This window comes from Pseudopodoces humilis, chromosome 3, assembly GCF_049639895.1.
Source record: "Pseudopodoces humilis isolate 2021_Gansu_Grassland_sample_001 chromosome 3, ASM4963989v1, whole genome shotgun sequence".
In the NCBI taxonomy this organism is placed as follows: Eukaryota; Metazoa; Chordata; class Aves; order Passeriformes; family Paridae; genus Pseudopodoces; species Pseudopodoces humilis.
In genome coordinates this window covers 4751353-4768644 of record NC_142202.1, presented here as the reverse complement: position 1 = coordinate 4768644, position 17292 = coordinate 4751353, and the positions used below count along the sequence as shown (strand labels likewise).

At 40.3% G+C, this 17292-nt stretch overlaps 1 protein-coding gene across 7 annotated transcripts in view; it reads right to left on the bottom strand.

The window, feature by feature from the left end:
- PLCB4 (phospholipase C beta 4) overlaps positions 1 to 17292 on the bottom strand; it is a 186519-nt gene that overhangs the window by 83836 nt on the left and 85391 nt on the right. For all 7 annotated transcript variants that reach the window (XM_088052843.1, XM_088052842.1, XM_088052841.1 and 4 more), the window contains one exon: positions 929 to 1029. In XM_088052843.1, coding sequence (XP_087908969.1) covers positions 929 to 1012 — 84 coding nt within the window. In that variant the 5' untranslated portion in view covers positions 1013 to 1029. The remainder of the gene's footprint in view (positions 1 to 928; positions 1030 to 17292) is intronic.

Genomic DNA, 17292 nt, shown 5'->3' with positions numbered 1-17292 from the left:
TGTTTGCTGAAGGAAAATAAAGCTTTTCTGAGCCACCTTTCGAAGGAATTCATGTCCACCAGTATCTATTTCATTTATCTGGCCCCAAATCTGGAAATACAGGGTAAACCAACTATCCCTATCTTGTGATAAAAAATACCTTTTACTTACATTTCAAAAGATAAGAAAATACTAATATCCCTGAAAGCACTTACCTTCAACTTATAGAGATTTTCTGTTCAAACAAGATTAAAATAGACCCTGATAAAATTATTCTTACCAGCATACCAATGCTGAGTATAAGGTAAACTTCTCAGCATTTTATTTCAGCTGCCTGTGTAAAACTCCCTGTTTTGCATTCCTTTAATAAATGTGGATTAAAGCATAGCTGAAAGCAGGATCATAGCAATCATATTTCAGACAGAGTGCAGATTGATTTTCTGAAGTAGATAAAACCACTCCAGTTCTCAAATGATGCATCTGAATCAGAATATGAATGTTCTGTGTTCTCTTACTTTCCTTTGTAATAGGCAGGTCCTCAGTTTATATATTAAAAATAAAGCAGTATTCTCCCTCCCTCCATTTGATACATAGTACAAAAAATTGAAGGATCCACTTTATTTAATAATGTGCTTTATGAATCTGCAAAGATGAGAGTTTTATACATGTTAGATATTTTGATCCAATTCTCCCTTTCTCTTCCTCAGGGCTTATGTCAAATCAGAGGGATTAAATATATTTTAAATCCATTTCTTTTAAAAGCAAAAAAAATCCCCAAAAACCTATATAGCAATAAAGTGTGTTGGTATTGCCTCCCCACAGACATTTCTGAGGGTATTACCAGAAAAAAAAAAGGTTCTTTGTGTACAATGAAAGCAAAACATGAAATATTCTAGAACTTCTGCATATTTAAAAGAGAATAGCAAATGAAAGGCAACTGGCCTCTTACCTCCTCATATCTATCAAACACAGCTCCATCTTGCATAAAAGAGGGAACTGGCTTCTGCCAGTTAAATTCATAAGGTTTTGCCATGATTACAGAAGAAAAACCTGAAATGGAATGGAAAAGCACAGTTCAATTACTGTCCTTCAAAAGGAGTGTTTCAAAGGCCAAGCAGGGTAAAAAAAAAGTGACTTTTAGCTTTTCCTTTCACATGGAAGTACTAAAAAGTCACAGTGCATTTTCAAATCAAGAGCTTTCCTCCTAGGAGTATTTTTGTTTCATATCTTTAAAATGGAAAATACTTGTAAAATGTGTTTATGAAATTAATTATTTGAAAAACACTTGCACTGTAACTTTTAGAGTACAATGAGGGATTAACCTAGCTCTAGGTGACAGAATACCACAACCTGTAAAGCAGACAAATGCTTCTTTTTTTACTGTAAAAATCAGATGCCACAGAGACAGACTGTATTTTTTCTTAACATCCTAAACTGTATGCTACAGAGGCAAAATACGTTTTTCATTTTAAATTTCATTTATGTTAAATTCCTGTGTATTTTCAGTCATATTTTATCTGTAACTCAAGATGAATAATATATTTGTCAAAATGCATGGGGAAAAAATACTGTTTAGAGATAAAGGCCATTAAATTAAGCTAGGTAGTTGTATTGTGCACTTCTGCAAGAGAACAAATGTGAATAAAATCATTAGTTAAAAATAAAACCCAGAAGTCATATTGTGTGGACATTACAATAAAAACAGCAAATTATCCTTTCCATTGCCTTCCAGATTACACTGGAAGAGGCAGAAAATGGGGCAAAAAACCTAAATACTCTGAAATACTGAAGTTCATTTAATCTGAAGTGGTTGCTCCTGCTTCCTAATGCCATCTAGGACACACAGAACCCTGATTATACACGGGAGCAGAGAGAGTGGCAATACCCTTGGGAGCAGCAAGGCTAGAGAAGGCTGAGTGCTGGATGTCAGGGAATCCCGCTGCGAGATGGGATACAGAGGGTGACAGCAGGACACGGCCACACCACTGACCTCACCCTGTCCTGCTGCTGCCAGCCCTGCACTGCCAGCTGGGGGTGTTCAGCCACTCCTGAGTGTCCCCAGAGCCACCACACAGGTTCAGCGTGACCAGCTCCGATCTGGATCTGCTGCAGCACAGGCACAAGGCCCAGGAAAACGTGTCCAAGCGAGAAGAATGAAGAGTCTACATAAAACTCCAGGGAAAGCATGAGAGCCTGGGCAATCCGTGCAGACAGAGATGCCTTCTTTGAATTTTAAACCCAGAATAAACACAAGTGCTTAAAAGACTCTAACAGCTTTGTACTATGCCCTTTGTCTGTCTTGTTTTCATTCGCATAAAACATCTTCTAACAAGAAAAAGAATGAGAACAAAAGAACTGTTAAAAGACTCTGTCCAACATTTGCTTTAAGAACAGTTATTTTGGTAATTTTCCACTGAAAAAATAACCCTACTACTTAAAACACGTGAAGTTACATTTTCATGTTAACCTGCCCTTTTTTGGTCACTGACACAGAAATCAAAAATACAGTTTGAAAGTTATAATACATGTCACTCTTAAGTGTTCATTTTCATTAAAAACTGGAAGAAAATTCAAAATAATAGATCTCTAGTCCCTAATCTTAAAACAAAAAAAAGAAAGGCTAAATGATATTTAAACTGTTAGTCTGCACCTCTTTTCTCCCAATGAAGAGATGCTTTGAAGAAAATGGATCATCTATATCCAATATCTTATCAAAAGATATTAAAAGACCCCTTTTCTTTTTGCCAGTCCTGTGCATTTGGCCCTTGCCTCTCTGTAAACAAGGAATATCATCGTACTAGTGAAGATTATGAGATGTTTTGAGATCCTTTCAAGGAACATGCCAAATTATTATTTTTTAATTTTCTTTAATACTTATAATTCTCACGTCTCTTCCAGTTTAGATCAGCCTAGAGCTGCTTTTCCCTCATTTCCTGAAGGAAGCTGGATAACAGGGCAGCCACCCCACTGCAGTAGCGTGATGGGGTCATGTTCTATGCAGCTCATGGACATCACACAGTAGCTCATATTAATCACAACAAATTAGAAACTTAGTGTTTATTCTTGTGGCAAAGGAAACTTAAAACATACACACCTGAAGTGATAACCACTATTTTTATGGCATGGTGGCTGTTCCCCTATCTATTTAAATGTCTTTTATTATCAGAATGGTCTCAAGAAGGAAAGCTCCTTCAAATAAAACAGGTAGTTCATGCTACAAATGCAATAAATGCTCCCATCCTTCTGGGAAAAGCTGACACATTCTGTGCTAAAACATGAGAAATGTGGTGGCACTTTTAAGGCTGTGAAGAATACTCCTCCACAATCCCAAGCTTATATAAATGGCTTTTACCCTTTTATACTGGTGCTGAACCCCACACAAACCCAGATATAAAAACCTACAAGTTCTGCAAGTGCTCTGAACTCCCGTGTAAGGAACATCCTAATGCTCCTTCCAGCACCTGGCACCTGAAACCTGGATGTAAAGAGTGCTTGAGCACACACTTAACTCTCAGACTGACTCATTACCTTAACACCACACACAAGAACTTGGTTAGCTCATGGTCACAGAAATAAATCCCTCCTTCACAGGGGTCTTCTCCTTTATCTGGGTACTCACACAGTCTGATGAACTTGTTATTTCATCGCTGAAACATTAAATAGAAGGAGCTCCTCAGTTCGTGCTGCAATGCGCATTTTTCAAACCTTGCAGTCAGCCTGAGCCCTCTCCACTTTTCCAGCTGCTTTCTGAAGTCAGGGGTCTGGACCAGGACACAGCAACCCAGCACCACCCCCTGTCACAGGAACCAGGATTACAGCCTTTCATCTTATTTGCATAACCTCATGTTTTAGCGGCAAGAAAACATGCCTGATTGCTCATAACTCACCAAGCAATCAAGTTCTGTCTCAGGGACTCCAGCTCCTTGTTATTTCCCACCTTACCAATCTCTAGTTCTGCTCTCGCAGGTCACTTCAGTTTACAGATGAACTGAGACAGATGAAGTGTGAGGAAAAGACAGCTTGAGTACATGCAGCAAGGAGTTGGAGGAATTGTAACAAACAACATTTTTAAGCCTTATGCTTTGGCAGCTGTGCAGAAGGTGAAGAAAATTATCTCTGCTTTTAGAAAAGCTCTTTTCAGTCTCTCACATTTCTTACACTTCTCTCAAAAATCCATTTTTTTCTTAACACTGTTAGCTTTTAAGATCACCAAACTAAAATACAAAATATTCCCCTGTCACTCATTAGACCTCTGTTAGTCTTCATCAATTTTTAGCAGTTCAAAGAGAGTGAAAAAACCAATCCCAACCAGCAAACCTGATCAAACATGACACTGTAGCATTCATATGGCTGCAAATATATGCATGCATATATCCTTACTATGATGAGAATCAATAATTACCCTCTTTAGAGAAATTTAATAACAATGAAATGTGTGAAGATTCAGCTGGGAGACACAGAAGGTTAAGGAACTAAATTTAAAGGCAGCAAAATTTTAATTTGAAAGCTTTTATACCACCTTTAAAAACTCAAATCAAATCTTCTTACTGACTTAAGAGTTCTCACAGTATAACAACTCCTCTGAATACATACCATTCACAAAAGGAAAAGAACACTCATATAAATGCACCTCAGGACTTAATTAATGACTCCAAGGGAGAGACAGGTGAAGTGCAGTAGTTAAATGCCTCTTGCAGTATCTTTCTTTCAACACTGATTTATGCCTGAAGGCCTGATTTGGATCACACGAAATTCACCTGGAGTACCCAAGGAGGGAGGACACAAAATTAACCATATCCAGAAAAGCATTAATTAACACAAAAGTCTTCCTCTTTTGTAAGCTTGGGCTACACTAAGCAAAATCTGGGGTGTGTGGACTATAAATCCTGGTTTTTTTCATTCTTTGACCAAAAGAAGGACAAGGTGTGGCTGAACAGGAGGAGGAAAGGATTCTGTTAATACGAACGAGACAAATGTTTGGGGAAAGAGGTGATATTCTAAACTAATCCCCAGGGCTGGCTAGCATGATGGATAGGATACTCCTTGGATCCCATAAACATCCTGTCAATGTTGAGACACTGCTGGAAAGGACAGCAGAGTTCCTTAGAGCTGACCCCCCCCAGTTTCAAACACACAAACTCACAATTTCCGCAGTTTGCTTAGCCCCGAGTATCGTAACAGGACTTGTAAATTTTTTTTAGTCATTATTATTTTTGCCTCTGGAATGATTTTTTCACTATTTGCTGAGTGGGAAGTGAGGAGGCTCCACACTCTGTGTTTGCTATTTCACCAATTGCCTCTTGGAATTACACCCCCTAAACTTGCCCCAGTTACTGTCTCTGTAGTTTTCACAGACAGCACCCACCCAATATTATGCTGAGTTTAGTAATCTTGCCCATGAGTATATGTTTTTCTTACAGATACAAGGAAGCAATTAAAAACCCAAAAAACAAATCTATTTCCCATTCCCAGTCACCCTAGAACATCCCCCCACCTTGAAATATGTATAATCTTCCCCATCATTCATGTTTAATAAACAGGATTCTTCATTACAAAGACAACCAGATGTAGATGAGCAGACTTCCCTAACTTTTAGAGTTTTCTATGGAGTTCATGCCAGTCCAGCAAGTCTCCCTGCAGAGCTGTGGACTAGAGTGAAAATCCAGCTGTCCATGACTGAACAGGCAGTGGAGCACTGAAATTCTTATTAAAATGCCCCTTTCATTTTTTAATGATGCTTTGAAGTACTTTCATACTCAAATATTATAAATGTTTCTAGAAACTTGAAGAAAAGTCAGATCTTCATATATTTACTCCTCAATATCAAATTCATTTGGTCATAAAGGTACTGACATTAACATAAGCAAAATGGAGAGACAGGATGGGTTTTAAACATGAAACCTTGGTTTCAACTCTAGAACTTAAAATTCAGAGTAAGTTTTAGGAAAATAAAAGTCACTATAGTGTGAATCCTAAGTAAAAAGTAACAGGGATAGCCACACTGCTGAATTTCTGCAGTGCCCACACTATACTATAAAACAATTCCAAGATTTCACAGCTCTACAGGCTGTTCCACAGTCAAATTTTGCTGGTTTGGTTTTTGTTTCATTTTCTTTCTTTTTTAAAAGACTAATTTTTCATCAGGCTATTTTAAAACACATTATTCCCACAGCTAATGCAAGCAACTTAAAACAGTTTTCCCCAAAACAAGGTCCAGGAACAACAACAGACATACAACAGGCGCCTGAGCATGCATTGTCTAGCACTGCTCTCAATTTCCATTTTGTCTCATTTCCCACTTCATTTTAATTGCTGGAATGCCCTGGCATGCAGGGCCAGCTGAGGGGTTAGACCACAACAAGCAGAGGCCTGTTCTGAGCTGATCTTTTGAGCATTTCCCCCAGTTCAGTGAATGCACAGCTCAGAAATGAGCACCTGCTCCAGGTCCTGCCTTCAGGTCCCAACTGTGCCCCAGTCACCACCTCTGATGACAGCCACTGTTTCTAACAAGCAGAATTCCTAGGATAAAACACAGGGCTCAAACAGCACCTCCCAGCTTCCTGACATTTTTTTTTTTCTTTTTGTTCTAATAGCTTCCTCTAGAGTTTTCCCCAGCCTTCCTATTCATTTGTAAACTCTCATTTTTTGACATAAGTGCTTACCACCCATCCTTTTTTGGGGGGAGAGCATTTGCATTTATGAGTAGTGAATGGTGTATAAAGAGACACACTGGTTTTGTAAATAAACTTATTCTGGTGTATTTCCAACAGTATAACAAAACTATGTTCTGACAATTAGAAATACATTTCAATCAAGCCATTATGGAAAGCTTCTCAGATGATTCACTCAGGTCTAATTCCTCACAAACTTCTAAACTACAGACATTTGTAGGCCCAAGAAGGCAAATTATTTCTCTGCTCAGTGGCAGTACAGAGCCACTGGAGCAGAGTTTCCCTTTTGAATCAATCACTGAAGTCATCTGGACTCATCACAAAGACTCAGTCTTTGACAGGATTGGGATCAGTCTTTGTGTGCCACCACTGTAAATCAGTTTTATTAGTTTTACTTGCTAACCAAAATGAGCCTTCAGAGAGATGCCACTTGAAATGCCTGGAAAAACAAAAATAATGTGGCAATTGCAACACCAAATTGTTAAAAAAAAAAAAAAGTAAAATTTTACTCATTTTCAAAATAAACTCCTAAAGCAGAATCTATACATATTCCTAGAAAATGGTATTAATTGAATAGTGAGCTAAAATGCAGAGCTGTCATAACTGGATATTATTAAAAACTTAAGTGTTAAAAAATAATAAACCAGACATACAAAACTACAAACTTCATGGAATAAGTTGTTTTTACTATTTTTTTCCTTCCAGTGATAGGAAATTCGGTGTTCATATTCTCAAATTTGTCACAGCAAAAGTGAGAGGAAAAAGTAAAGGCACAGATCTCCCCAAGGGATTATTTCAGGAGGGAAAATGCTGATAATGCTGTGAATTGTACAGAGGATTTAGCAATCTGACTCATCACAAGACAGTAAATGACAATTGATTTTCATTTACACATATTATTCAGTATGCATCTAACAGTAACATTTTGCTTTAGATCTGTCAAGTGAACTTCATTTCATAATGTGAGCATGTGATACGGAACCATACCCTAGAACCTTCCCTAATTTGTCTCATTCCAATAACGCCAACCATACAAAATATTAAGCTGTCTAAAAATGTGGAAGATGCTACATTTTTTATCTTTAGTCAAGTAAAAATCTTAGAGGTGTTCAAGATTTATTTAGTATAATATCAAGTGTTCCATTTCCTGGAAGCCATCTCGTCCCCAGGTAGTAATAGAGAGCAAATTGCACTTTGATGAAAACAATGGTTTGTGTAATCGCTGCCAAGATCCTTTCTGAATTGCTGTAGCATGTGATAGAAGTATACAATGTATCTGGATTTAACCAGCAGTGACTTTTATTAAGTTTAATTACTTCACTCTGTGGCGCTCAATAGAAGGCAGTGTTAAAACAAAGGCTACCTCATGGAATAATAAACAAACAAACAAACTAACAGGTAGCACTTGGAAAACATCTCAAGTATTTCCTGATTTACTGAAGCCCAAACTCTCTCTTTACAGATTTGTAAACTCTGACACCTTGTGTCATTACAGCAACAAACCCTAAAGGAATGGGATTTGTCAGATTTATTAAAAAGAACAAGTTTTCAATACGGTGTTTGGGCAATTAATACCTTACTTAATTTCTACTGCTGTTTAATCTGCTGCTGACAGGTAATACATCTTAGGTCAGTGAGTAGTGTTTCTCGCTTTTAGGTACACCTGTACAAAGTGTTTGTGCAAATTATTTGAATGGTGGCATTATTATTACTAAATTATTAAAATTGTGGAAGATTTTGACATTTAGAACTTCAGTTTCTTCTTTTTAGCCTCATTCTGGAGCTTTGTGCTCTAAATAATCTCAACCAGAAGTGGTTCAAGTACTTTAATGTGATAAGAAAACAGGAATAAATGTTTGAAATTAAAATTCTAAAAAGAGTTCAGATGGGAATAGAGATAAACACCAAACAACCTTAAGTGAGCATCACTCCAATTCCAAATGCAACAGTTTGGGGATCCAAGGACAGAAAACAACTGCAAGATTCTAAGACCGAATTATTAACTACAAATACCATGAACACAAACTTCCAAACTGCATTAATACCAGCAGTCTTTCCTTTTTCAGTGCAAGGAAAAGTTTTGGAAAGAACACAATGTAGTACCTCAAACAAAACTAAAACAAACTACAATTATCAGCTGCTCTGTGACCACATCCTGAGGACACGGTTGTCTGTTTCCAAACACTGACACAGGCCCGGACTTTGTATTAATAAAATGCAATGAAAGGTCAAGATCATATTTTTGTAATAACTTCTAAATCCCTGTGTGTTTGAAATAATCCCTCCTATGGTCAGGTACTTTAGTTCAAACCAAACTTTATTAAAGTTTGGACATGATTTATTAGGATCTTTTTCAAAATATACAGATATATTAAAAACTAATAAGCTGTGAGGAACGTAGATGTTTCTTTAAAATCTAAAATTAGGAATATGACATTATAATTTGCTGGTTTTCTGGATGATTTCTGAGAAAACAAGAGTGACCCACACTGCTGGCTTAAAATTTCAGACAAAGCTAAGGTGATCTTTGGCAATTGTTCCAGCAGTCTAAAATGCATTAATATCAAAAAGCTGCATTCATTATTTGACAGTTGGCAGCGTGTTAAAAGTAGGTATTTGTTGGAAGTTTAAACTAATTACAAATTTATTAGTATCCTTGATAAAGCCTAGGAACCACAGTCACCATGAAAATGCACAGGGGGGTTATACTTTTAAGATTGTCATTGTGCAGTTCAAGCCATGACATTGGTAAGAAGATTTCTGTATCTATCTCAGACGATGCCATGCTGCTCAGATTCCATCTCAGCACCCACCTTCCACCCTAGAGACAGAGGCTTTCACATTCTCTGCTTTAAACTGGAAAAGATAATATGGAAAGAAAAGCAACAGAGACCTTGCATCTGCACTTGATCAATTCCTTCCTTCCGCCACTTCCTTCCTTCCGCCACTTCCTTCCTTCCTTCCGCCCCTTCCTTCCTTCCGCCACTTCCTTCCTTCCGCCACTTCCTTCCTTCCTTCCTTCCTTCCTTCCTTCCTTCCTTCCTTCCTTCCTTCCTTCCTTCCTTCCTTCCGCCACTTCCTTCCTTCCGCCACTTCCTTCCTTCCTTCCGCCACTTCCTTCCTTCCTTTCTTCCTTCCCTCCTTCCCTCCCTTCCTCCCTCTTGTTTTCATCTCCCTTTATCATCACCCCTGAGTCACATCTCAATGGTAGGGAATGCAGGCAGGGCATTATCAGCTGGTTGGAATGGAAATTATCCTCTGTCCTCCTGCCCAGGCCAGCAGTAAATCCAACCCCTGGGTAGGAGAAATTTCTAGGCACAGCTTTTTTTCCTGCTCACTTCTGTGACAGGCCCAGGCTCAAGGAAGCACAGCAGCAGAGCTGTGAGCTGCCCTTGCTGAAGTGTGGCTGGAGCAGACTGCAGCTCCCCATAGAGATTTTAGTTGGCTGTTTTCATTTTATTTTTCTGCCAAGATTTCAAGTTCACATCTCAAAAAAAACCTCCCAGTCAGTATCAGGAAAAGAAACTATACGGGGCTCACAGCATGTACTTCAACACTCCTGTGCAAAAAGCAGATCTGGGAATCAGAATGTCATTTAATGGATGGGGAAAAAATAATAACTGCCTGGCCTAAACCCTGTTGTAGAAGTTTAGCTTGTCTATTTTTCTCATCCCCAGTCCCTCTGCCTGTTATATGCAAAACCAACATTCATCATCAATTGCTCAGGAAAAACACATCCCCTTTGGGGTAGGTAGGAGTCAAAGGATCCGTGCTGCAGTTGGGGGTAAGCCAAACAGCTCTGGAGTCCTGGGTGGGCATTTTGCTATTTCCCATTTTCCTATTCCTCCCTCTAGAGAATGAGGCTAGCAAGACTTGTCTTAATTACAGAATTAGTGATGGTAAGTACCCCTTTGATCACCAATAACACCCCATGCTAGCTCATTAACAAAGTGGGCATTTTGCAGAAGATGGGATTGCCCTGGCTCTAAACACAGTGTATCACAACTAGGCAAAGCTGAAAATAAACTGCTGCCTATAACATGGAAATCCAAAAGCCCTCTTTCCAGCAGGATAAATATGGACAGCCATGTTGGAGATACACAAGGCTATCACTTATTTATATCTTTAATTTTGTAGAGAAGCAAGAAGGAAAGCAACTGGTTAACTTACCCTGAACTTTTAGTTATTATTCCTTCATTATGGTAGGTAGGTGGCAGAGTAAGCATTTCTTGTCAATTTGTTTCAGCCACATTTCTTTCTTTTAAAATGGTTATTCTGCCACTGCCCAAAAGCTCGGAAAACAATAGGAAAGATTGTGCAGAAAATGTGACCAAGGATAAAGAAAAAATATTCCCAATCCTTTAGCTGGTAAATTCATAGTTAACCACAAGCTGAAAATGGGAATGCATAAAACATGGCATCACAGCCTCTTTCACTAATCCCTGCCTCAGAGAACCCGCGCAATCTGCATATTCATTTCTACTAATCAAATATTAAAACAACTCTCTTGACATTGTGCTCTGTTTCCTGTCACAGCAGTCGCTATCGAACTGACAGCTGTTGTCTCTTTGGGGTGAAGGGAGGCTGCCTGAGACTACTCAGAGCTTCATCTGATAAAACAGTTCAGAGTGCTAATCCAGTCATTATTGAGGCATTCAGCTGTTCACATTACTTCAGAACAGCACCCCTCAAATGTCACTCTGAATACTTAGTGTATGGCTTGTTGAAGAAATGGGGTAAAACCAAGCATGTCAGCTATTAAAGAGTGGGTGGGAGAGTGCTCCAAGCCAGCAACCTCTCCAAATCTTCCTGCTGGATGCATTTTGGCTTGATCAATTATGCATAATATATATATATATATATAAAATTTCTGAAGGAAAGGCATCTCAATTTTTGGTTGCTCTAAGTGGATGATTTGACAGAGTATTCCTAAAGGGATAAAAATAAAAGTGTTGCTATGTAACCTATTTGTCCAGTATGGAGATGGAAAGGAGAGCCAGCCCGCCAGTCAGGAGTGCTGGTATGGCCCGCTGGCCCACACAGCCCTTTTGGAACACTTCTTTGACAGCTCCTAGTAAACAGCAAGATCTACAGCATGCTGAGAAATCCCACTTATTCAGATTTTTCTGGAGGTGACACCAGAGTCAGGGGACTCAATTTCTCTGAATTCCTAACTTTAGGATGTAATTTCAGTGTCAGGCGGTGAGAGGGGGAGCTGATACACCACTCCAAGCTCCTCCTCCTCCTCCTCCTCCTCATCATCATCATCGCTGTTCTTTCCTGTCACCTGCTGCTGTGACCCCCACTTCTGCTGAGGAGGAAAGGGACACACAGCACAAGCAGAGGACAGCTCTGTCCTCACAGGTACCTGGGGAACACACCCACATGGGCTGGGAGATAAACAACACTTTCTCCTGGAAAAGTGAGAGCATGCAAACCATGAGGACATTCCTGACTCCAGACAACCATCAGGGTGGAAAGAAGTGAAACAGATGCATGGGGAAGAATTAAAAAGAGGAGGAAGGAACTAACAACAGGAAAAGATACAGGAAGCAAGGATGAGGTGTCTGGCAGTGATCTTGGGCTGAGACAGCCGTGACGAAGTGCCTGAGCAGACCAACACAGCTAAAATCCAAAGGGAAGATGGCCACATTTTCACCATGCTAGAAAAGAACAGCAGATAGTTTGGGAAAGCTGAAATGGAAATTATTTGGGATAGCACAGGCAAGGCTATTTTTTAGAGATTATTCCAAGTATGAAGCTGGGTTACTGCAATATGGCTGGAAAGGAAGGAACTGGGTGGAATATACAGCAAGAAAGACCAACAAAACAAAAAAACACTAGTGTCTGCATGTGGGGGTGAAAAAGAGAGAAGTGGCAAGAACACCACCGACATTCCAGGCAAGGGCAGAGGGAAGCATTTATTGTGGCAGCTCAGGAGTGGGGATGGCAGGGCTCCTGGAGGTGAGGAGCTCAGTACTGCCCCAGGCAGAGCAGTATTGCAGACAGACCAACAGAAGAATGGGGAAGAAGCCTGGAAAGGTGAAAAAACTAATTCTAGACATGAGGGCGGAGGTCAAAGAAAGAGCAGACTGTTTGGAAGCCATCAAAAGCAGTGGGAATCAACAGATATAACCAGTTACGTCATAGAAATTGATAAAGGGACCCTTGCAGAGACAGAGAGAAAATGTTTTGCCATTTGCACTGGCTGGATGAACTGAAGTGTTCTCAAGTGGTGCTTAACTACGGCTGCCACCATCCACTCTGGCCTCCTACAGCTCAGTAACAAGTGGCACACAGGCTCAGGAAAGGCAGGCACCATCAAAATAAAGAGCAGCGTCACACCCAAAGCACAGCAGAACCCGTAGAAAGTGAAGGTAACATTTTTACATGTCTAAAACCAGCCTTGTCTTCATCACTGTTAAACATTTCCAGCATAATAATTACCACTGCAAAGAATAAGAACTTGAGCCCAGCAGGCTTTTCCCATAAGAAAACTGGTCAGCTAGTTCAGACTGCTTTTTTTTCCTGTCACATACCTATTAAATGCTTCAGACTGTTTAATGTGATAAAAATGTCTAGACTGGTTTTTGACTGAAAGCTTAAAGGAAGAGTGTTCTTTGCCCTTGGCTAGCAAACCCCTTGTAAGCACAATAATGTGAACGCTGTCCTTCTGCAGCCCACACTTTCTGCATACATCCATAAATCCATTGCAGGCATCTTCAAAAATCTTGAGATTTGAGAGACCAGCCTAGCCACAGAAATGTGAAGCACATAGGTACAATATAGTATATATGTAAATATAGTGTTTCTTCACAAGGAAAAATCAGCAATTTATAATCAAAGTACAGGCATTGCTGAGGAGAAGACGACAGCACCTCTTCACAACTCAGTTAACAAAACCCCCCCAAAAATATTCTGAAATTTATGCTGAATATGCTGAAATTGATGAAGAGCAAACCACTTTGCTGAAACAGGCAGTAGAGTTTAGGCAAGGATTCCCATTGGGACATTAAGAAAAGCTTTGCCACATGTGAGTCAGTGCATTCAATGCTTTGTGGTCCCAAGCTGCCCTCAGTCTCCAGCAGCTGTTTATTTTTGTGTGACAAAACTTCTAACATAATTATAATCACTCTAAACTTAGATGCGAGTACACAGTTTATACTAAAAATACCTCTGCCAGTGAAATTACCCAGCTCAACTGGTCCACAGCCTCCAGCCCTTTCTTTTTAGGGGCTGTAGATCTGCATCTGTGCACTGGGCAGTGGTCAAGGAACAGGTGCAATCTGATTCTTGTCAGCATGTGTGATTTGCATGCTGGAAAATCAGCTGCATACCATGGAAAAAGCCTGAGAAGAAACACTATCCCTGGACACCCCTCATCGTGGCCAACTCCCGTAGGAAATAAAACTTTCCAAAAGAATTAATGGACAATGCGGTGTGACAGGAACATCACTCTGGCCCGGTCACAACTGGACTGATAAATCATGTATCAAAGTCCCACTTCCCACCTTCCTGTACCCTATTTGTTCCCAAAGCAGTCCTAACATCCTGAGGATAATTTTTTTGTTTAAAATGCTCTTAATCCCCCTCCAAGACCCAAATTAACTCTTGTTCTTTGTGGTTGGACCGTGAAGTGCACTGCCAGTCAAAGGAGTTGAAAAAGAAACAAGAGGCCACACTCTGCAGGAAAACAGCTCAGGGCTTGGGAATATTTATGAGAAGGATGTTCCAAGGAAAATGGCAGTTTTTCCACATCCAAAAACCATGGGCAAAGACATTTGTACAGCAGAGGTTTGGACACATCTCTGAGCATTTCTGGTTTCCATTCTTGTTAAGAAACAACTTCTCCTGAGCAAATCAGAATATTACCCTCTGTTGAAAGCAAGAAAGTGGTTTTTCAGCATCACCAGGAAAGGTGATTTTATTGGTTTTGGAGCACTTGGATACTATACAACTACACTATAGGGTGGAGAACAGACCAAACAAGATATCACTCCCTAAAATGAATCTTCTGTGAAGTAACTACTTCACAATGTAAAAATTGAAAGCTTGAACCAGGGAAGCTGCACACTGAGGGTTTGTTGTCTGCTTGCTTGCTTAAATATTAATATAGGGTTTAGATCAATAAATCTTGCCTTTTGTCAGCACACTGTCCTGCATTCTTGGTTTCTGTACAGCCTTCATCCATGTCAGAGGGTGCTTTTCAGTCATGGCATGGCTGAATTAAATCCATTCTTTGCTCCATATATGCTTGTTTTCTTTGGGCATCTGAGTGAAATGGCACGTGGAAGGAAAAGGGACTAAGCCCAGGTGGTGCTTCTCTGGAAAGCTCTTGGCATCCCCAGGAACACTGAGAGTGGTCTGTAAGTTTTTTAAGCTGAGCAGCTGGCAGCAGCCCCCTGAAGGCAGGCAACCGGGCTGTGCTTACTGAGATACCAGGTTGTTGGCAAGGCTTTTTTGGACGGAAAAGCCAGGGAATAAAAGCAGAACAGGGAATGGAGAGGCTATTGCTTCTCCTGAAACAGAAGTGACTGGCACAAAAACAGAAATAACAGATTTCATAGTAACAGCTTTCCCTTCTAAGTTGTATTCCTGCTGTTTTCTCAAAATCTCAACAGCATGGGCTCGTTAAGGGTTAATGAATAATACTGCTCATTGCTGTATGCAAACTAACATGCAGAAAGATCTGTGTGAGAGAAAGTGTGACCTGACTGAGCCCACCCCTGAGTGTTCTTGATTAAGCACATTAAGGGCACAGATCAGCTCTGTAAACAGGCAGGGCAGTGGACACCAGTGTCCCCAAGCTGTTACCAGTGTATGCTGGAGAGGATCCCTGATCAGGGAATGAGGTTTCTACCTGCAGAAACCCCATGCAAACGCAGCACACAGCTGCTTGCTCAGAGTGCCAGCAAAACTGAGCCCCTTTGGAGCCATCACGGGCAAGAAAAGGAACCAATCCACTCTCTCTCACCGAAAAGAGCAGTCCTAACCCCTGGCTTCTGCTTCCTTTGTGATAATCCCATTCCTGCTGGCTGGAATGATCCCATCTCAGCAGGGTCACAGCTGTACAGGGGTGGAAAGCTCTCGTTACTTTCTGCTGGTTTTGTGCAGTGACCAGGTCACACAGGACTCACGTTGAGACCAGCACAAAGGACAGACTGGCAGCACAGACAGAACCAAGAACAGCGAATTTCGGGTGGCAGCAAATCGCATCTCGCACACGCTGATGGGAAAGACCACTAGGATTTTGAAAACTGGCTGACTTTGAGAAAAATTTCTCTCACCTTTGATACTCTGCAGCCCATTTTGCCAGGACTCTTGGTCTAATCTCCCAATCCAAAAGCAACTTTGCCACTTAAATTTACACCATACTGAAAACTTGACTTTAAGACCCGCTTACAAAGCCATTCAGGAACTTGCTTAATGTAATGTTAAAAAGCAAACCCACAGCCTACCACAGCTGGCAAGCTGAAACATTTTCAAGAGCCTATATTTTTTTATTTATTAATAAATCCCATGATTTATTAAGAAATTGAACACAAAGAAACAACAGAACTATTAAGCAGAATGAAGATGGAAAAAATTTATTCTTTGTTTTTGAAGCTGTGGTTGAACAACCACCTGATCTTAAAGTTCAGGATGGCAATACTTGAAAATCAGGTTGATTACAAGATCCTACAGGTGTTGGATGTGGTAAGCAGGGAAGCCCTGCTTTTCACTGGAAATCTAAATTCACACACAAGATAAGGAGGAATAAGTTACTCAGGCAAACCTATCACTGTGGCAGAACTAGCAGATCTCAAGAACAAAGGCTGCTCTTTTCAAGCTGTGTAATGGACAGTACTCCATTACAATTAAAGAAATCACACTTCTTTTTGCATTCAGATCCGGTCCTGACAGGCACAAGGTAACATTATCTCTATCCAAATCTGCCTTTCTCAGTTGTGGCTGTGTTTTGGAGCAGAAGAACAAAACCAGGAAAGAAAGCAGGTTTTGATACACCGGGATCCAAACTACTTGATCCGAAGCTGACAGAAAGGCACAGCTGTAAATACGAGCCCCAGCCGTGCTCCCTGAACCCCTCTGTATGTGCCACAAACTGAACTTAAGCTCCACCAGGCAATTCCATCAGCAATACGACACTGCAGAGCAAATCCACCCACTCTGCAATCACACCTGCAGCTGGAGTCAAGGCATGCCCACACAGACCTGCTTTACCAGTGTATTCAATATTGTTTACAAAAATATTCTTTAAAAAAGTGCTACATCTTTAAAATTTCAGTCAATGTTTTAAACAAGAAAACAAACAAAAATTATAAAAATTAAGGGGATTTTTGTTTGGTTTGTTTTTCATACATGGGTCTTAAAAAACTTCCCTTTTCTCTCTGCATCAAGAGTACAGAGAATTCTTGGAGAATGTGATGCCTCAATCCACCATTCTGTTCACACACAGAAATCCTCTGGCTTGAATTAAGTGATGTTTCCAGCTGGAACCAGGTGGTTCCTGAGTGCCAACGCTGGTCAAAGACCAGGTGTACATGAGACAGGAGCTGGTAGCAGGGAAGCAGCAGCTCAGGAATGTTTCATTCAAGCCTTCAGCTGCACATTTAGGCTGTGCAGATGTGCGAGCCAGCTCCGA